The following is a 22,086-nucleotide window of genomic DNA, read 5'->3' on the forward strand; positions in this document are numbered from 1 at the left end:
GACTGACAGCATTTAAGATGCATGGCAGCATAGTTGGAGAAATTGGATAGAGATAACTTTTTCTCCCTCTCTCATAATGGAAGCTGAATGTTGTATGATTCAGCACAGGAAAAGCAATGTACTTCTTCACACTGGGCATAGTTCAACTATGGAATTCACTCCCACAATTATGTATTGGTGGCCATCAACTTTCATGGCTTTAAAACAAGATTAGATAAATTAATAAGTGACTATTGGCCATGATAGGTATGTTCTGTCTTCATTGTTGAAGGCTCTAAATACAGCTTGCTAGGTCACAAGTAGGAAGAGTGATGCTGCACTCATATCCTGCTTCTGGGATAATAGGACGCTAGACTAAATGAGCCTTTGGCCTTATCCAACAGGACTCTTTCCTCTGCTTATGACATGCAGCTAGTGGCTTCCATTATGGGTGAACAATAGCAAAACAACTAACTGTTTGCCTGCCACTCTGTCAAACGTAGGCTCCATGCACTATTGCAAATATTACTCAGAGCTTGCCAGGACTGTAACTCTCTACAGCACTACACTGTCTGTTTCAAGACAAACGGTAGGAAGAGAGGGAATCATTCCAGATGATATGAATAGTGACCTGAGCTTGGGGAACAGGATGGCAGTGGTATGGGGAACCGTGGTGATGCATGACATGGTAGCATTCAACTAGAAACAGAAACAGACTCTGGCCTGAGCATTGCCACTGTTGTGACCAAAGGACATCTTGATCTTGACTCAGCAGGGGCACTAACAGCAGCAAAGATTCTGCGGAGATAACCTCCTGCCCAAAAAGATGGAAAATCAAGGTGGAAGACATGGCTGATTGGAACCTTGAAGAGGAGGTTGTTGCAAGTCTTAGTACTTTAACATTGGCAAAGTGCTTTCAAGAAGAAGTAGGCATAACTCAGAGGTAGATCATTTGTTTTGCATGCAGAAGGGTCCCAGGTCCAATACCCAGCATCTCCAGGTTGAGCTGGGAACAAATCTTGCCTGAGACTGCCTGCCAATCATTGTGAACAATACTGAGTAAAACAACCACCTGACTTGGTATAAGGCCCTTGGTTCCATGTATATTTTCCAGTAATTTTTACAACAATCCTAAGTCTGCGTTTTTATCCCCCATACTGTAGATCGGAGAACCAGGGCCGTGAGAAAGTAACTTGCCTAAAGCAGCTTAATGAGTTCAAGGTAGAGGTGACATTTGAAGCTGGGACTTCCTGATTTATACATCAGCCTCTACACTACACCAGCTCCCAAGCACTAAGTTTCCCCACAGGCCAACAGCCTCCAGTACCTGTACTCCACATATAATGCCAAGTTGCAAATAGCTACTTCTCCCTTGAATTCCAACTTTTAAGTAGTTGGAAGCCTTCTAGTTTGTTAGCATCAAATCAGAAATGCAAGAGAGTGACAGGATACATTTCTGAAAAGCATGTGAACTCTCCTCTCTAATGGAAACACTAGAACAGTAGAATAAGTTTTCTGCTATGTTACCTGTAGGATTTTTGACAGTAAAACTAGCCCCTTCAGCTTATTTAGCAAAGCCCTGATAAAGCAAAGAAAGAGCAGCAGGGAGCAGGGTGGCAGGGGAGAACACAATTAGTTCCTGATGGATAGGCTGTACTGATCCAGCTTCAATAAGCATTGTAACCCTTACCCAGGGAGCTAACATCATCAAAAGGGCTTGCCAAGTCACTTATCCCCAGACTGCCTTAAACGCCATGCCGTTGCCATCAACTCTATACCATCAGGAGCCAGAGAATGATAATTAGAGTAGTTGAGGTCAGCAGGACCTAAATGAGCTATTAAGGTATAGCTTTCCCATCAATTGCCTACTAGCCTCTTGAAAACAGACACTGCTCCAGGAAAGGAACCCAAATTGTAAGCTCTCTTCATTTCTCATCAAGAAAATGAAAATACTTCACAAGTCAGCCTGAATATCAGCTTTCACATCTCTCTCTCTCAATAGGACTCCACAATCTCAGTTCAGCATTTGAGGCAAGCCTTGTCTTGGAAAGTATACCTTTTCTTTTGGGGATAGGAAGAGAAGGAAAAACATCTAACCTTTTTTGGATTCTTCTATGATGCAAGTTCTCTGCCTGTGAAATTCTATGAGAGCCTATGTTAGCAGACACTCTCCTCCCTGGTTCAAAAGCACATTTCTTATGCTTTAGCCCAGAGGGTCACTGCAGGCGAATCTATAACTCTATGATCGGATCTCCACAGACATGCCTCTTGGGAGTGCCACTGTAAGATAAAAGTGTGTTCATTTCACAGAGTTAAAGCTAAAAAAGGGGGGGGGGTAGGGGCCTTTCTGTAGCAGCCTTTTTCTCCTGCATTCTCAATCTTACACTCAATTTGCCACAGCTGCATCCAGTGCAGTTTTAAAGGATTTCTGTGTAATAAAAGTTCTCTTAATTTGTTTTTGGAAGGCCAGTGATAAAACAAGCTTATGGCTGATTTCTTCCCATTACACCAGAAAAGATAAGAAGAAGAAAACTGATTCTCCAAGATTTATCAGGTTAGCAGAGGCATGGTTTCTTCAAGACACCCATTATGGGGGGGGGGGGGTTTGTTGGAGCTTGGGAGTCTACCACCCGCTATCAGCTCTTTGACCTACTTCTCCATTGATTATCACTCATTCCTAAACACTGTGAAACATGTTGCTTAAATCAGTGCCAGGACATAGCAGCTGTCAGATTCATTCACAATTCACAAATAGGGAAACTAGTTGGATCATCTGGATTCACTGGCTGTGGTCTACAGGAAGCAAAACAGGCATGGCAAAATAACCAACAACAACTACTACTACTACTCTACAGAATATAAATGGGGTGCCTACTTACTGTAGGTTACCTACTTGCTTGTGAAATCTGACTGCCTGACACAACCCAGCCACAAACATACAGAAGCTACAAGTCAAATCAAAGAGTGACCAACTGCACATTATTTGGAAGACTTATCAAAACCTGCACAGCCATGAAAATTGCCTCAATGTTTTCAAAAGCAACTTATATCCTGATTTAGCATCTAGAACATTACACCCCAAATAATATAAAAAGGACTCTTCATCCATTACTGAAATGTCATCACAGCCTGAGAACTAGCAAGTACCTCGTTTGTTTTTCAGTGAGTTATTTTACTGTCACTTCTCAACCCCCGACTGAAAAATTGCTCTCTTACACATATAAAACATTTGGCTCAGTTCTTGCTGAGATGCCACTAGGGGCAATAGTTGAATTATTTCTATTTCTGAGTGTAACTTATTGAAGGAAGTATAGAACTTATCTCCACATTCATATATTCTTCTTTCTATAACCATAAGACACACAATGAAGCAGACCAAAGCAGTACAATGACAGATTTAATTGATACATGCCAGCACCCCCTAGAAATAGCCTCTAAAGCATTGCCTCTCCAGAGAATATGTGCCTCTCCAAATATTACTAAACAACAGCTCCCATTCGCCCTGGCCATTGGCCATGCTAGCCAGAGATGATGCAAGCTGGTGTCCAACAACTTCTGGAGGGTCCACTGGTCTTTTGAACAGCACCAGACAAGACTCAGAAGTTAGATTTAGCTCCATCTTTCCTGAGGACAGGCAGACTCCTAGAGGGAAATGGCTTTTCAACTCATCCCATCTGAAGCTGTTGTAAAGACTTGGCAGAGCTCCCATGCATTCTTCTATCTTCCAGAGGAGTGAGGCCTCCCAAACTGCTTAAAAGCCAACCATTCCAATGCTAAAATGTTAAATAATGTTAATTTATGTAAGAAAAATAAGAATTTTTGTATTAGTTTAATACTTCATTTACATTTTTCTTCTTTGCAAACCATTTTGAGGAGGTTTATTTTTTTCTTTAGAGGAAATGCAATACATCTCCAAAAAATGGATAAATGACTCTCAATTCCATTTCTGAAAAAGCCTGGCCTTACCACCTCCCATTAGCAGGGGCAGAGATTCCCACTGCTTGGAAATCACTTGTTACTTTTGCTTTCACCCAACCTCATTGTTGTTTCTTGTAAGACAATTTGTGCAAAAGGGGGCCTAATTTCTGAAACAAAAAAACATACACTATATATTCTGAAAGCAGTAGCTTTTAAAGGACCAGGGTTGCAGTAGGCTTCAAGATTTAAGGATGAGGGTGTTTCCTGTAGAGACCAGAGATTTCAGACCATCACAGAATACACTGGCACAACAGGCACTCCCTTGCTGGAACCTTGACACACTCACCTCCCCTGAGTAACTGTACTTTCCTTTCAGAATTTGCCGATACAAGCGGGTGCGGTTGTCATCTTCAAAAGGCATCGTCCCACTTAGTAGGATGTATGAGATCACACCCAGTGCCCACATGTCTACTGAGTTTGTGTAGGGCTTTCTGACCAAGATCTCTGGGGCAATATATTCTGGTGTCCCACAGGTAGTCTTCATTAAGCAGTCGTCTCCCTTCTTTCGAGCACTCGCCAGCCCAAAGTCTGTGATCATTATTTTAGAATCCATGCCTGGGTGGTAATAGAGCAAGTTCTCTGGCTTTAAGTCCCTGTGAGTTATGCCCAATGTATGTAAGTATTTAACTCCATCCAACACCATTTGCAGCACGCGGGTAGCATCCCTTTCCGTGAAGGAACCTTTGGCAATGATTCGGTCAAACAACTCCCCTCCAGTGGCCAATTCCATCACCATGTAGACACGCTCCTGAGTCTCAAACACTTCAATGAGCTGGATGATATTGGTGTGCCGAACACGACGCAACACACACAGCTCTGACTCACACACTTCCCTTCCTTCACGGTACTTAGTCTCTATTAACTTGATTGCATACGGCTGCTTGGTAGCCTTGTGCTCCACCCGTACTACACGACTAAAGCTGCCTCGGCCAATCAGGGCTTTGATATCATACTTGGCTGTCACTCTGGGATCAAATTTTGCACGGTACTTTGCCACTCTGTTCTTGCGAGGCTCTGCCTGTTCCACATGTGGGTTAGTGTGACGAGGAGGAGAAGGGATAGCAGATTTGATGGCATCTCCATCACCCTTGATGAAGTGCTTATATATGTCAGTTTTATAACCAGTATATGGCTCCACCTTTTTAACGAGATCCAAATGAACATCCTTGGGAGGCTCAGGAAGTACTTTGCTAGTCCCACAGCCCATCACTGAATGGTACTAATCATTCATCAAGGTGTTCTCCCAGAGCAACACCAGAGCAAGCATGTCTGGAACAATTCCAATCTCCACGACATCCCAGGAAGCTGGAGCGGAAAGAGAGAGAGAGAGAGAGAGAGAGAGAGAGAGAGAGAGAGAGAGAGATGAGCATACTATATTTATTCAATAAATGCCTCCTTCCTTTCTGCACATAAGCTTAATTCAGGTTTTAGTGCAATATTTGAATTCTTAAACCACAGTTTGTGATCACCAACAAATCAGAATCAATAACTACAGTTTGAAGTAGATTTGCAAACCATGGTTTGCACAACCTGGCACCCATTAGAATGCAACTTCCACCATCCCTGGAGTTGATGGGAATTGTAGTCCAAAACATCTGGAAGACACCAGCTTGGAGGAAGACTGACACAAACCATACCTCTGTGTGATGTCTGAGTTGAACCATATTAATAACCTCAATTCTTTCTCCTGCTTATTCAATCACTTGGAAATTATCTCTACTATGACTCAGGAGACTTGGCTTCCCAGAAAATATAATTAGGAAGGGGGAGTGTAAGTGTGCTTTAAACCACAGCTCTGTCATGAAACCAAAGGAAGAAATGCCACAACATCAGTACTTCCACTGATAAGCCAAGACTCGGACATTCTTAGTTCTGTACTAACTCCATCAAGTTAAAAATAAAATGATCCAACAATTCTGAGCATCTCAAGATAACTTTTAGTACATATACAGTTCAAACTGTTTCAATATATCAACCCAAGCCCTCCCAAAACCAGTTGGCCAGAGCTTCCTTAATACAATCTCCAGTAGAGGAAAACCTGTAAGTTAATTAATTGAATCCAAAAATGTGCAGAGATATTGTGAGAAAGGGAGAAAGTCACCAGAATCACTTCACAGGTATGAAGTGCTCACATTTCATGAGCATCTGCACCCAAATTATAGGTTACCTATGAAGCTGAAGACAGGAAATTGATGCTGGAACAGCGAATGTTTTCTGCAAAAAGAATATGGGAATGCAATGGAGTCTAGCAGCTGTATAACTAGAAGACATTAAGGCCTCTAGCTTAGCATAGTTACTAAAAGTAAATTTCACAGAAGTCAAGAGATTTCCAAGTGAACTCAGTATTTGTCTATTTGTTTGGCTGATCAGCATATTGACCTACAGTTTGGTTTGGCACCTTCTTTTCTCTATTGTTCCTTCTAGCAGCTGGAGCTAGGGTTGCAGATGCTGAATGCTGAAACTGTTGACTCTCAAACAATACTATCAACATTATCATACAGATTACACAGGTACAAAATTCCATTACAAGCTTTAGCATTTTCTGCTGCTGGGCTAATATTAAATTGCCAAATAACCTTCCTTATCAGGGTTTTAAAATATTTCAGATTCCTAGGAATTAAGCATCAAATGTTTCAAACAGAATAATAAATTCTTAGGTGCCAGAATTACATTTTACCAGTCTCATCATTTTTTCAGACAGATCTTTGAATTGGCTCGCTTTTTGGAAAATGAGGACCTTCCATTCATTTTATCAAAAGAGAAAAGCACCCCTATATCCCAACACACCACAGAAGGTTGCTTGATTTTACAGTGTTTGAAGATTATTATTTTTTTAAAAAAATGCTGGACAGGAGTTTGGTAAGTTGCCTAAATTATGTCACTTTCTCAGTCTGAGTTTTCCCATTCTGGTCCACGAGAGAGGAAAAGATGTCTAAACTCAAGCTACTCAATGGAAAGTACTAGAAAGCTGCTGGATCTTCTCAAACATCTTTTGCCATTGTATATTTTACCTTTCCTCAAACGTACATGAAACCTGAGCAACCGTAAGAGAATCCCATCTACTAAGAGCAGCTAAACAACAGAATTTTAAAGGCATGTCAGAAAGAAATGCAGCATTCCACTTTTGAAAAAACAAAAAGCTTAAGGAAGTCAATGTTCAAAGGTTAACATTTAATCCTAAAAATCTCTTTAAAGCTAAACCTAAACCTCCATTCACAGGACGGGAATGATCTTAAGGCTCAAGAAGTAGAAGGGGAAGCCAACTGCAGAGTAGAGGACATTCCACCCTCTGCTGATGGCTTACCACATGTCTTTGTCAATTTAAAGCACCTGTAACAAACATCAATCATGAACAATTGGCATTCAAAAGTATCAGGAAAATTATCCGAAGTGTGGCATTACTCAGTGTGTTAGAAGCATGCCTTTCAAAATAATCTTTAAAAAATGATGAGCACATTTTCTTCACACTGCAAAATCAAAGCAACTAACCTTCCCTAATTTAATGCCCTCCAGACATTTTGGACTCCAGCTCCAACAACTCCAGTCAATGTGGACAATGGTCTGGGAGGACAGGAGTTGCAATCCAAATTATCAGGTGGCCACCAGCTTAGGAAAGGCTGGTGTACATACACATACAAACACACACACACACACACTTTTCTTCCTTATGAATGCTGTGAGAAAAGTTAGCACCTCAAGTTTTCCTGTTTTCATCTTAAAGGTACCTGTCATCATATTTAATTTTTATTCCTCCTTCAAATGTCTTTTAAAAAAATCTACGATATTATAAAAAAAGATTTATTGTGCAAACCCTTCACAGACTGCAATAGAATTTCAACAAGAAAATGTTTTCAGAACTGTACTTTCAGAAGAGTTCAGATGTACTTCCTTCCAATCCTACACAAATCTCAAGGGTGGAAGCGGGGGGAAACAATGCTCGTCAGTGCAATCAGATATTGTCCCAGAACCTACCAAGGAAGTAAAATATTTCTCAATATTTGCCTAGAAGGCCGTTATAAGGAAGTGATTGGAATGCAAACAGAATAGCCTGGTCTTCATCTGGAGTTGATGCCTCTCCTATTAAAACTATCAAGGCATTGAGAGATATTGCAGTAGCTGCACCATTAGCCACCATCTCTCATATCTAAAGTCAACCTTGCTACTGCAGGCAGGAATGAAGGTAGGTAACAGACTGGTAGAGTAACAACTGCATCCTCTTAGTAAATCAGAGCTTTGAAAGGGGCAGTCACCATCTTGGGGTGGGGGGAACTAGCAATACTACACTTATTTTGTTAATTTATTAATCACCTTCCATATGTATCCCAAGGTAATTTACAAAAACAACAACACCCTACTTAAAATAGCTTTTAAAATAGTACAAACGATGAAAACTATAGGTGTTTATTCTGTAGTGTTACTAAAACTAAGGCAGATACCTTTTCACCCAGGTGGAAATGCCTGTCAAAACAAAATGGTCTGCAGTCGATCACAGAAAAATGAAATAATAGGCACTTTTCATATCTCAACAGGAATGCTGTTCCACAGAAGAGGAGCATCCATGCTGAAAGCCCAGCTTTAAGCTATTATGGAGTAGGCTTCTGATATTCTACTGACTTCAAGGAGAAAACTAGTGGGTATATAAGCAAAAAGGTTGTCTCCCTAGTAAGCTGATTGAAGCAGTGGTTCTTTCTGTAAAGAGGTCCTGTGGTTTTAAAACTGTATAACATCACTCGCAGACCCTGGATCAATTTCACTCAAATTCCATGGAAACCAGGCTTTGTCCAGGCCTCTCTTACTTCTTCAAGTGCAGGTAATTCTTGTGCGTCAGCACTTATTACAAAAGCCAATAATGCATAATTTTAAGGTTTAAAGATCAGGTGTACAATTACTTTACCAGTGCAACTTTACTATTCCGTAACCATGCAGATAACACCCTTCATATTTATTCAGCACATGTGCCTCCCAAATCTTGCTTGCCACAGGACAGTCTAAGAGATGGCCACTGCCCTGCTCCTCTGAGAGAGACTATTTTTGAAAGGGCAGTTTACAAAAGTACCACAGGAGTCAGGTGTTGACCATGTGTATCATGAAATTTTAGCATGTTTAAAACTGCTATGAGAACACAAGAAAATGAAGTGCCCATTAAAACCCTTGTTCTCTGTAAACAGTCTTAACAAGTTTTATTCCACGGCACATATTTTTAAAGCTTTGAAGACAAGATTAGACAAGGAGTGATCATGTAGGAAGAAAACTTCAGTCACAAGTAACAAGCTGTTTTTCACCCTTGTTTTTCTGTTTTATACATTGACAACCTATTCTTCCTCTTGCATGTTGAAGAAAACCGATGTGCACCCACACAACACTGAAGCCTATACTTAATCCTCCTCCACCTTTTTTTCTACAAGCATAAACAGGGCAGCAATTCTGTATACGATGCATGTATGGAAGCCCACTTGATTTCCTATGAAGGCCAGATATGTTAAGAAACAATAGCAAGCCATATTTACTCCCATTCATTCTCTCTCACTGCACTCAAGAGTTTTCAGGTAACAGTCAACCAGAGCTAAATTCTACCAGCATCAAGCTATAGAAGTGAATAATACTCCCAAATTACTTAATGGCAGACCAATCAGAGAGGAACCAAAACTCCAGCACATGCTTTGCAGGAAGGTGATCCAAGACGGAGTACTTGAAATCTTCAGGTAAAAGGATCAGGGAGCAGGTGATTTGAAAGACCTATGCCTCACATCCTGAAGAACAACTGCTACAAGCGATGGAGAACATGTGTGCTTACGCATGCTGTAGGGCAACTCCCATCATCTCTGACTATTGGCTAAGCTGGTTGTGGGTGATGAACTGGGAGCTCAAAACAGTTAAGAGGACACTAGGTTGGGAAATGCTGGAGTAGCCAATGCTGGACTAAACGGACAAATGGTCTTACCTGGCACAACGCAGCTTCCTTTATTTAAGAGATAAACAATTCCCTTTCCTTGACCTTATGGTGACACCAACTTAACGAGACTAAGCACAGTCAGCACCAAAGCATCTTCCTTCTTTGCTTACTCGAATTCTAAGGACAGGCGCTGCCCTACTAGAGCTTTGAGGCTGACGGGGGAAAGAGCTACGAATGCCAAAGAGGAGCAGCCTGAAGTTCTACTTTGGGCAAAGGGAAGGACTACAGAGGCTCACTGCGAAAGCCCTCAAGCTCCGCGCCAGGCCGGGGCGGGGGGGACGGACCTGCAAAGCAGGCCTCCGATACAGCACGAGCAAGGGAGAAATGCAGGCCCCTCTATGGTCTGGTGCGCCCAAGACACCCCCCCCCCCCGAGTCAAGGCCCCGCCAAGACCACGCCGAATAGCAAGACGACCATGTCGAGCTCAGTGCCTTCTGCGGCCAAGTCGCCCCACACCGACTCACCTCAGCCCGCGGCGGGGTAGGCGCCGGGTCCAGCCCAAGCCCAAATGGGGGGTTATGGCCTGGCGCTCGCGTCATTGCGTCATCAGTGAGCGCTCGGGATAACAACACACATGGCGCGCGGCCGCTTTCCCCGGCTGTGATTGGCGGAGGCGAGTCGTGGGCCGCGCTTAACGCAGAGGGGCGGGAGCGGGGGAAAGAGGTGGCCGTGGTTGTCACAGAAACCGAGGCGAGGCCAGGAAGGAAGGAAGCGGGTGCCAAGAGCGGAGCTGGAGCCCTTTACAGGCCCGTGCGGGCTGCCTTTGGGAACAGGAGGGAGGCGGCGACTGGCGTGCCCCTTGGTCTCTCTCCCCTCACGGTTGTTTTCTTCTCTGTTTTTGCTTGCCTTCATACGAATACATTGTACACATGCGCCTCTTTTAATATGCGTTTGTTTGCTTAATGCGTTTTAAAAATCTCGTCTCACCAAACCGTGACAGTTAAAAAAAAAAAACCCATCACCGTTTAAGTTATTTGAGGTTTATATTCGAGGCTTACAGCAAACGCAGGGCACGTAAATTATAAGAACGACACAAAACCCCTCCATATTCCGTGACTTTTTGGAAATACTTGCATTTTTTCCAAGCTGGGTGTGTTAGAATTACCAACCAGCAAAAAAGACCAGCAGCTGAGACGTCCCTTGCCACATCTGGAGGTCCGAGCAATGAGGAATAATGAATAGCAGTAAGAGAACAAAAACACAGTCGAATCGAGACAATTTGCTCCCCATCCCCACCAAATCAAGGCACCTATAGCAGAAATTCTAAGCACTTCTTCTGCCCTTCCCTGGCACTAAAAATACAGTAATAATAAATCCAATAACTATTTACTGCCCTTCCATGCCACCCAAAACTAACCGCCTCTGCCTAAAAAATACTAAATAAAGCATATCCACACTCATCAAAATAAGTACAGCTTAAAGGCTGCGATCCTATACAGGTTTACCTGAGTGTAGATCCTATTGACTGAAGCTGTATATCTGAATAGATGTGTATAGGATTGTGCAGAAAAATGACAGAAAGCTCCCTGACAACTCAACATGGGATGCAGCAGTTGGTTTTATTTAAGCGGGCTCTTTTTTTTTTGCTTTAGCTTGTAAATTTAGTTGCACACCCATCTAAATTTCTTATTTACCATCTAGCCTGACAAAGAGTTGAAAACAGCCAGTTGTACTAGATGACCCTCTTAGTCCCTTCCAACACTACAATTCTATGATTCTATTTGATGATAAAATTATTTCCCTAATATGGATTTTGGTGTTACAGTGTAATCTCACCTTTTGGCAGTATTGCTCTTCTTTTCTAGAGTTTCTGTCAGCAAGCTATGCCCTCCTGTATGAGAGCATAAAGAGTTCAAGCAGAGTAATCAATTTCCCATAACCCCCAGTTTTCTGGTTTCCTCCTTCCATTAACACTCAACATTCTTTGGTACGATCCTCACTCAGCTGGTTTTTGTGGGTTCCCCTTTAATGTTTTGTACTTCGGATTCCCCAGAGGATGCTCATATCACTCCATCTTATTTTCTAATGCCCTTGTTTTTAGCTCAATCTCTGTCGGCACTTACCACCTGAGTTTGCTATTAGAAAGAACAATAAATAATAAATAGAATCCATCGCCGTAATCCAGATCCTAGCATGGCAAAGAAGTCAGGGTTCACCATGGAGCCTTCTGTGACAACTAATAAATACATGAGAATGGATAAGAAAGAAACATACTAGACTGCTTCTTGAGTGGCCAGTTCTAGGACTATTAACTCACTGAAGTTTGTTCCCAGAGTTACTATCCTCTTATTGCTCAAAATTGATACAGTTTATTTTAATGGGGCTACTTTAGTATAAGAGGATTGTGGCTTTATGTCTGGATTAACACATTCTCTTCCAATTTAACAAAGCTGAAAGTGGAAGGGCATGGGACAATATTTAAATCAGAGATGAGGTTAACTGAAAGCTTGGATGCACAAGCAATAACGTTTGCTCCAACTGCATTTGCCTTTTGCAATAATAATATCTGTTTATTTCCCTTCTGACACATGATATCCTACAAGGGTAGCATGTCCTCTCTCCTTTCAAGGAATGCAGGATTCTTCATTGTTCAAAGGCAAAGAGAGAGAAACCATGTGCAGCAGCTGGGCCTTGGAGGCAAGCGCCTACTTCAACAGATGCTTGAAAGTGCCAGTCAGGGCTGGCGGCAGCAGTATTATTTACATATTATTTTATTAATTAAATTATTATACTGTCCTTCATCTGAAGATCACAGGGCTATTTACAAAAATTGTTGGGCACCTCTTGTGGCCAATACCCCTGCAAAGGGCCCACCGCCATTCCCTGGAGACTGCTGGTCTTGCTCCTCATCCTCACTGCTGTCAATGCCTGTGTTCACTTGTCATTTCTAGCATGCAAACAATCAGAAGAGTGAGGTGATACAGCAACATCCTCTGCCTGCTTTATTCTCTCTCTCTCTCTCTTTATCTGAATGGTTGCATGGATTGGTTCCAGAAGAGAAAAGCAAACAAGTTTGCAGATGTGCATTGCAGAATAGGAGTGCTAAGGTTGAGGCCTGCTGATAGCACCTGACTGACCCGCAAAACTGGAGCCGGCTGCACTACATTTATCAAATTAATTGCAGTAAATGAGACTGAGTCACATGCATTCAATAATCCCAAAGATGGAGATGGGTCCGGACTACCTAGGAAGTTTGTGCTCAATTTGTCTGTTGTCATATGTGAGAGCTGCTCACTGTTTGTGCCAACTGAACCAACCTAAAAATCACAATACAGGTCAAAAGAAATTGTGTCAAATCAATCAACAAACTCCAGGTCAGCAGCTCTACTAGCCTTGAAAACATTCAGGGTTTCTGTGTGTGTTTAGTATAAAGTCTTTAAATTTAGAAAAAGACCACCTCAGAGACAGGAATGTTCACTCTGGTTTCTATGAATTGTCATTTCTAAGACCCAATTAAGTATTCATTAATTCTTTTGCAGAAATACCATCCTGTTTGTCCTTTGGAAATTGTAAACAGACACTGACATCATGTTGTGTGATGTGGAGGCAAGAGTTGGCCCCACTCCTGGATTAAGCCTCTACTTGACTCAAAAGCAAGCTTCTCTCATCTGTACTCCCCGATTCTTTGGATACTTCTATTAACAAAACCACTTGTTTTCTTGTGGAAAAAATTGTCTATTGTGTGACAGCAGTAGAAAAATAATGCTGTCTGCAAACACCATTCTTTTGAAAATGAATACAATCCAGTTCATTATCCCATTGATACTAGGTCACCTAAATATTGTGTGATAATGTTTCTGTGTGCTGCAGAGATATTTTGTTGTCTGCATTTATAAAATTGTTAGTTATAAAAACTTTATGTCAAACAAACAGTGTTTGGGTATTTTTGAGTTTTTGAAAACTCTCATTTGGAAAATCAGTTCCCTCCCGCTGTTCAGATCTATTGTTAGGATGGGGACTCAGGTCACTTCAAGACAAATTGCTTATTGATTTATCCTGATTTATTCGCACAAAGTTTGCTGGGAGGTTAAACAATGCTGTGTCAAGCAAATGTTACCCCAAATTTCCCAGGGCATTTCCCCATCACTTTCCTTGTCACAAAAAGTCAAATTAGGGGAGTGAATTCATTATGCAAGAGCTCCAAATCAGTTTTAATTATGTGACCTGAATTTACCAATATGTAAATTAGAGAGCCAGTGTGGTGTAGTGGTTAAGAGCGGTAGTCTCGTAATCTGGGGAACCGGGTTCGCGTCTCCGCTCCTCCACATGCAGCTGCTGGGTGACCTTGGGCTAGTTACACTTCTTTGAAGTCTCTCAGCCCCACTCACCTCACAGAGTGTTTGTTGTGGGGGAGGAAGGGAAAGGAGAATGTTAGCCGCTTTGAGACTTCTGAAGGGGAGTGAAAGGCGGGATATCAAATCCAAACTCCTCCTCCTCCTCTTCTTCTTCTTCTTCTTCTTCTTCTTCTTCTTCTTCTTCTTCTTCTTCTTCTTCTTCATGTGAATGAATCCTACCCCAAAATAGCAAAACTCTGGAAGTGCTCAAAGTCTACTACTTAGTCACAAACTATTATTCCAAGGAATCCCAAGGTAAGGGGAATGAATGACTGTTGCCCAGTGAGCATGTTTTTTAGAATTCCTGAGTAACACCACATATGAAGCTGCTAGTATTCTGTGTTTTAATTACTGACATATACAAGTGGAGCTGCTTTCCCTCACCAGAACTTAGTTATTTGCCAGTAACAAGGGCAGGCTACATGAGGCACCTGATTTTGCCAGATGCCTGGGGCAAGGAGAACACGTGGCAAAGAAGGTGCCCTTCTCAGAGTGCAAAAAAGGCCACTATCAGTATCTGCAAATCTGGATGGAGGCCAAAAGGAATGGATTCGTGTTCAGTTAATTCTATTTAAATCCCACTTCACACTGAATGGGGGCAGGGGTCTTCTAGAACTGAGCTTATTTTGGTAACAGCTTGAGGAAATAGCAACTTGATCCCTTGCAGAGTTAGGTGCACCGAAGCACGTTGAAATCAAAAGCTTGTGTGGTGTGCCTACATTGAGTTAGGATCAGACCTGCAACCAGAACTTCTGTGTGAAGAAAGATGACTCTAGATCAGCTGTGGCCCCTCATCAATCTGCAACCTACTGCTTGCCGGTATGTTTTATATAAAACCTCCATGCACACGATACATTTAAAGCACCCAGAATACTGGGAACTGCAGTTTGCCCCTCATAGAACTATTGCCAGCAGCCTTAACAAACTATAGTTCCCAGGATTCATGTTATGTATTGAAGTTCTCACCCTGGCCACCAGGAGTATTGTGTATGTAGTTTTCACTCAGGTCCGCGTCAGTTATTTTAGGCGGGAAACCCTGGGTTGTTGTTGCTACATTGTTGACAGCCGGCTGTCTATAAAAGCAGGCCGGCTGAGCTGTTTGCTGTTTAGTTCTGTTCCAGCTTACAAAATAAAGAGCTGCTTTGGAGAAATCGCTGTGTCGTCTGCTATGTCAACCCACAACTTAACAATTCACATGCACATGGACGTATACAAATGTACATTCACACAGTTTCTCTCCTAAAAACAAAATAGGAATCCTATTTTACTAGGGACTAGTATTCAAAAGTAGGAACTACCCCTGCTATAAAGAGATATATGAATCACATGGAAAACTACCGCTTCCTGGAGGTTTTCCTGGATTACGGCTTGATTAAATCATATGACATGATAGAGGGAAGTTTTGAAAAAAGCTTGTTATTTACCAAACTTAAATGCCAGAAACTATTATGATGTTGGGACCTATGGCGGTGTAACCATAAGATCCCATTCCTTTTTCTCCCCATTGTCCTGAGAAAGAAGGTTCTTTTTTTCTCATTGAGGTAACACATCCAGGGACATTGCAGGAAACTAATTGCAGGAAGTCCTAGCCCTTGGAGAATGAATTACCTGGTAACCATTAGCAGGACAAAACAGAGTAGGGCTCTCCTTGGCTCAAGGGATTTGTAAAGATTCAAATATTGCTTAAGATGGTGTTGGACAAGCAGTGGTTTCACCTTGTAACAACACCTGCTCAGATCTTGGACTCTTTGTGCAAAACCTCTGTGTTGTTGTTGTTGTTTAAAAGGGGGGGAGTGTGATGTATTTACTACAGTTTCGCAGAGTTCATTAAGTTGGTTGTTAAACCACACTAGGAATTGTAGCCCTATGGAATGGAAGTCTCCTAACAGCTCTCAGCACCCTTAACAAACTACAGTTCCCATGATTCTTTGGGGGAAGTCATGACGGTTTAAAGTGGTATAATAGTGCTTTAAATGTATGGTATGGTTGTGGCCCCAGTATGCTAAAGTGAGAGAGAATTTAATGTTTCACATAGAGAACCATACCGCTCTAAGCCAACTCTGACTTTCGGTCAAGCTATCCTCTCGGTGCAGGACCTGTAAGGATCATCAATATTCCAGCATGATCTTAAGAGGGCACTGTCATAGGCATGGTCTTGGCCCCCACAGCTCTACTCCACGTGTGCCCACTGCTGTCACACAGCTGCCCAGAATAGTCTCACCATCTGGTGCCCGGCTTCTCAACAATGGCTGCAGCGCAGCATCTTCCCCCCACCCCCGCTTCACAGTTACAAAGAGTGAATTTAAACATCATCTCCTTTTAACTCTCCCTTCTTTTATCCTTTTCCCCCACCCGCTTGTTCCTCCCAATTCAGGGAGGTTTGTCCCTTAGCAGAGAGAGAGAGAGAGAGAGAGAGAGAGAGAGAGAGAGGAAGAGGAGGAGGATAATGTCTGCAAAGCATTTAATCTTCTGGCCATAGAACAGCAGAGAGCAAATTAGGATTGACTCCAATTAATTTGCCTTGATGGGCAAAATCTGGAGCGCAGCCATTTCTAGGAATTAAGAACAAAGGCAGGGAGGGTAAAGTAGGTCGCTGGAGAGTTTTGTAATGGACAAGAGGGGTGCGCTGTGCCCATTTCCCTTGACGAAGGAATCAATCACCCACCAGTTCAAACTAGCTTTCAAATAGCTGTACAAATTGCAGGCTGAGTCTCACCTGCAACTGGGAGACAAGAGAATGCATTCAAGAGTCTCTGTTGGGTGGATTCATTTGCATGCGCACACAGGTAACAAATGATGGCTGAGAATGGAAGCTAAACCCAGGCTGGGAATTTCCTAAGCTTGAGCCTCTGTCTATATTGCTTTTGCTGCCCTCTTAGCCCAGTTGCCTCCACCACATTCTCTTTCACCCCCTGATGGTGTCTCTAGAAGGGTAATTTCAGATGGAGGATGTCCTCATTATACCTTTAAAGCACATTTGAAATGCATTCTTTCCCTCAAAGAATTATGGGCGCTGAAGCTTACCCCTCACAGAATTACAGTTCCCAGCAACCCTTAACACACCACAATGCCCAGAATTCTTTGAGGGAAATAATGTGTTCAAAGTGTGCTTTAAAAATATACCATGCACACAGTCTAAGTGTCAGAAGAAAAGGAGAGAGTGGGAGAATAGTATTTCCCACAAGCCACAAGGTGGCTGTTCAAACATGTGCTAGTCCACATAGTTGACTAGGCAATATGAGGATTACTGTGAGTGGCACAGGCCAAAGCAAACAGGCTTGAGCACAAAACCCTGCTTGAGCCCCACAACACCCTCGCCCTGAAGTTTCCTCCTGTGCTAATTCTGCTAGTCCGTGTGAACTATTCTGTCCTGGCTACAGGTGGGACAGGGCATGAGAGGTGGCTAAGACTGGCAATAGTCCAAGACTTCCGGGTTGGCGCGACCTGGAAATGGCGGATTCCCTCCGAGCTGCAGAGGGAATCGGCTCAACCGAGGACGGGTCTTTGCCGCGCCGGCGACGCGGGGACCCTTAAAAACCGCAGGCGCGGAAGCCTGCGGACTGAAGACTCGGCGGGTGCCTTAAGCGCCCCCCGATCCACGAAGAGCCTTTTTAAAGGCTGCGGAGAGGATCCGGAGGGTGGCGTGGCACTGAGAGTCGATCGCTACCTCGGTGGAGCGAAGCCGCGAGCCATGACCGGAGAGCGCTGACTTTCTTCCTTGAAATTTGGACTGAAAGAAAAACCCGTGAGTGAGACGGAATTGGATTCTAAAAATACTATCCTGAATTGGAGACGACCGGGGGGTGTGCTAAAAGGAAGTCCGCACCCCCCCCTGCAGACCATCTAAGCAACGACATAAGAGCTAAGCTGGAGAGCCTACCCTTGGAGGGGTGAGTTAAAAAGGACACTAACTTCCAAGATTTAGCTAAAGCGAATTTTGAGCTGGAGAGTGGAGCTTTGGAAGCCTTCTTTTTGCTTTAAACAACCCTCCTCCCGGGCCCGGGAGTGTCCTGTTTCTGTGCCTGTGTAAGAGCTGCGGAGTTTGACAGCTGTCAAAGCTGTCAAACGGGCAGTTTAGAGTGGAAAAGTTGCTATTTAAGATCCCTCTGGACTATGATGAGCTACAATTGAACTAAAATTGTTGGAAACAAAGTAACAATAATAAGTTAAAGGATTGTTGGAGAAAAGACTAATAAGTAACCAGATTCCCCCTAGGGGGAACTCTGTGAAACTACAATGGCTACAATGGCTGTGGATGGAAAGTTACTAGCGGAAATCGAAAGGATGTTTCAACTGGTGGGAATCCTACAAGAGCAGAGTTTGGCAATGAATAAACAACTTTTGACCTTGACTTCTGGAACAGGCAACTCTGCTGTTTGTATTGAGAACTTGAATGAGAAAGAATCCACAGCTGAATGGGAAATGACATCTAAAGAGGCCCAAGAGACTAAACAAGAAAAAGAGAAAGTAAAGCTGGGAAGTAATAACCAAAAGCCGACATCTGTGGAATACGGACAAGGAGATTATTGGAACACATTCACCACAAGTCTGCGAAAGATGCAGAAGATGAAGGAGGAGGTCCCGGGAGTTTATGGAATACAGGAATTTAAAACAAAGAAATATGATTGGGGCCTCCATTCTGACTTTGACTCTGAAGATGCAGGATTTGTGGAAATTTTCCAGCAGTTATTTTCAAATCTCCTTGTGGGAAGAGAATTGATGGTGAAAGAACTTTTTCCAGACTTGATGACTGACACAAAGGACTACCAACAAGACCGGCGGAGAGGGACTGAAAGAGACTTGAAAGCCTCGGACGTGAGGAACCCAGGCTAAGAACTGTTATTTTGGATTTGTATTGGGAAGGGACAAAAACCGGGGATGGGAGGGAGGGAAGAAGAGAATCTTAAAAACACTCAAGACCTTTAGGTTTGGTTAATATGACTTTTAACTAAGACAAAATGAGAAATCGATGGAAGAGAACTTGAGTCCAACTTAGGAAAATCTATATTTTTTATAAAAGAGGTAATAAGATGAATAAGATGGTTAAGAGGAGAAATACCAATTTGCTGACACAATTTTGGGAATTGGGATGCACGAGGGGGGGTGGGGGGAAGTCAGGGAACAGGGTTAGGAAATTAAGATTTTCTGAATTTATACATGTTTTTGTCTTCTGTTATTTTTTGTGCGTGTTTTGTCTTTATAAAAGTTGAAAAACCAATAAAAAAAATTTTTTTTAAAAAAAAAAGACTGGCAATAGTCCAGAGGTGGGCAGACTTCAGATTTGGCAGGTCTACTTTAAGATCAAGGGCAAATGGGTGGTTTTCATGCTTTTAGTTAAGGATGGAGAACTTGCAGCTTGAATTTGTGTCTGATAGCAGAAAGGCCATAGCTCAGCGGCAGAGCACATGCTTCCACAGGAGAAGACCAGAGGTCTGTCAGCCAGAGTATTCTGAGCCTAGAAGTTTTTTTCCAGTATCATAACTGAATTGAGCTCACAAGATTGGAGTCATTGTGGCCGCTAACTTACATTTATTATGTAACTAACTTACATTTATGAATGTTAATGTGTCTACTCTAACTAAAAGTTGGCTACAAACCACGGTCCTTTTACACAGCAGTCTGTTCCTGGTTACTCACACACCTTTTAATTTCAACCACCTAATTTAAGTGGGAAAAGTCATTTTGTTGAGAACAATTTTGTTAGCAGCAACTGAGACTCAGAAACCCTTGCTGTAGTCCAGTTGCAAATCACCCAGAGATCTACAGGTAAAAGCTGGTGTACCTTCTGCCCACCTCTGGAATAGCCAGTCCAGCAACAGGTAGGGCTCAAATCACAGGACCTTGGACAGCTCCAAGCCAGAAACTTGCTCCTTCCAGGTCTTTGACTTTATTTATTTATTTATTTATTTATTTATTTATTTATTTATTTATTTATTTATTTATTGTTTAAAAATCATATACCCTTCCCAATGCATCTAAATTGCTTATAACAATTAAAAATGAAGCAGTCCCATGAACACAATAAAACAGGAGCATATAAATAGAAACAGACTCAGCAGATAGGAACATTATAAAAATGAGGATCATCCTTAAAATGATCATCTGCCCACCAAAATAAAGGGCATTTATTTATTTATTTATTTATTTATTTATTTATTTATTTGATTAATTTATGGATTGCACTTCATCCAGTTACAGGGTGGTTCACAAGACAATAATATAATGTAATCTTTAAATTGTACATAAAATGTTAAATGAAACCCAGAGTTTACAACTTTTCATATTGACTCAGGATCTTAATTCTGGCAGAATTCAAGGACTCTCCTGGTTTGCTGCCTAGGCTTAATTCTCTCTCGCTGTGCCTGGACTGTACCATGGCTCACGGAAGAGAGGGGGATCCTGTGTCTGAAGGCTCATCCAGACAAAAAAAAAAAAAAAAAAAAAAATGGAGTCTGAATTGATGGTGGCTGACCAGAAATGAGCTTGTAGTGGATAGCACAATGAAGACATTAACCCAGCTATATAAAAAAGAGGCAAATTTCTTGCTGGAGATCATAAGGACAGGAATTGAAAACAAAACTGCCAATATCCTAATGCAATGCTGTTATACAAATCTATGATACAACTGCACTTGGAATATTCTGTGTTGTTCTGGTCTCCTCACCTGAGAAAAAACATTGCAGAGCTAGAAAGGGGCAAGTAAGAATGATCAAGGAGTAACTTCCCTGTGAGGAAAGGTTGCAGCGTCTGAACCCATTTAGAGAAAAAGCGAGGAAGAGGCAAAACAATAGAGGTGTATAAAATAATGCGTGGCATGGGGAAAGTGGGCAGCGGAGTTTTCCTTCCTCTCTCGCAACCCTTGAAATTGTGGACATGCAATGAAGCTGAATGCTGAAGTACTCAGGGCAGTTGAAAGAAAATGCTTCTTCTCACAGTGCAAAGTTACACTGTGGAACTCACTCCCACAGGAGGCAGTGATGGGCACCAGCTTGGATGGCTTTAAAAGAGGATTCGGAGGCAAATTGTATCAATGGCTGCTGGCCATGATGGTCACACTCGGTTTCCAAGGTTCTATGCTTCTGACCACCATTTGTGGGAAACCACAGGAGGGAGAGTGCTCTCGTGCATGGGTTCTGCTTGTGGGCTTCTCCTAGGCACCTGTGACCACAGGATGCTGGACTAAATGGACCGTTGGCCTGATCCAGAGGCTCTTCTTCAGTTCTTCTGCATGTTAGTGAAGTAATCATGAGTTGTTTTCAGAAGCTCCAGAGAGCTGAACCTGAACCAAGGGGTTCAAATGACAAGAAAGGATATTTTGACTGAACACGAGGAAGAACTTTATTGACATCTCAGAAGACACTTACAAAACGCCCTTTTACCCTATCAGGGATGATGTCATCATGGCTGGACTTTGGGGCAAGAAGCCCAGGGCCCCATTCAGCAGAATGAGCAGGAGGACCCCTCACCACAAACATAGCAGGGGCGGCTTACTACATTTTGAAGTGATCAAATACACATTACCATCTAAACAGCAGCCTCCCATCAACCCATGTAAGATCATATACAGTAGTTCAAAGTCTAAAATTGTATAATTGCTACACTGTGGATAGAGTAGTGGATCTCCTACAGATTGGACTAGATGCAGTGATGGATGGTCCATTAGGATAAATGGGGCATTGCGCCCCCCAACTTCGGTTTGCTCCCACTTGCCTGCTTTCTTAGTTACATCTTGTCTAGGGGTGACACTGGATGTCAGATTCCTCAGCAGAGAAGAGGATGATGGAAGTACTTGGCTCTGTCTGTCACTGTCTCTGGTGCCACCGACTGATGGGCCCTGTCTTC

The 22,086-nt window shown here is 42.5% G+C and overlaps 1 protein-coding gene across 2 annotated transcripts in view; it reads right to left on the minus strand.

Annotated features, from left to right (window-relative positions):
• PSKH1 (protein serine kinase H1) overlaps nucleotides 1–10,501 on the minus strand; it is a 33,940-nt gene extending 23,439 nt beyond the window's left edge. Inside the window, exons 1-2 of one of the 2 annotated variants that reach the window (XM_081203753.1) lie at nucleotides 10,375–10,501; nucleotides 4,244–5,262 (exon numbers count right to left, since the gene is read on the minus strand). In XM_081203753.1, coding sequence (XP_081059879.1) covers nucleotides 4,244–5,164 — 921 coding nt within the window. In that variant the 5' untranslated portion in view covers nucleotides 5,165–5,262; nucleotides 10,375–10,501. Of the gene's footprint in view, nucleotides 1–4,243; nucleotides 5,263–9,898; nucleotides 10,257–10,374 lie in introns of those variants that run through there. The other variant, XM_081203754.1, reaches the window with a different exon arrangement.
• Nucleotides 10,502–22,086: the final 11,585 nt, after the last annotated feature.

This window comes from Podarcis bocagei, assembly GCF_964188305.1.
Source record: "Podarcis bocagei genome assembly, chromosome: 7".
Lineage (NCBI taxonomy): Eukaryota > Metazoa > Chordata > Lepidosauria > Squamata > Lacertidae > Podarcis > Podarcis bocagei.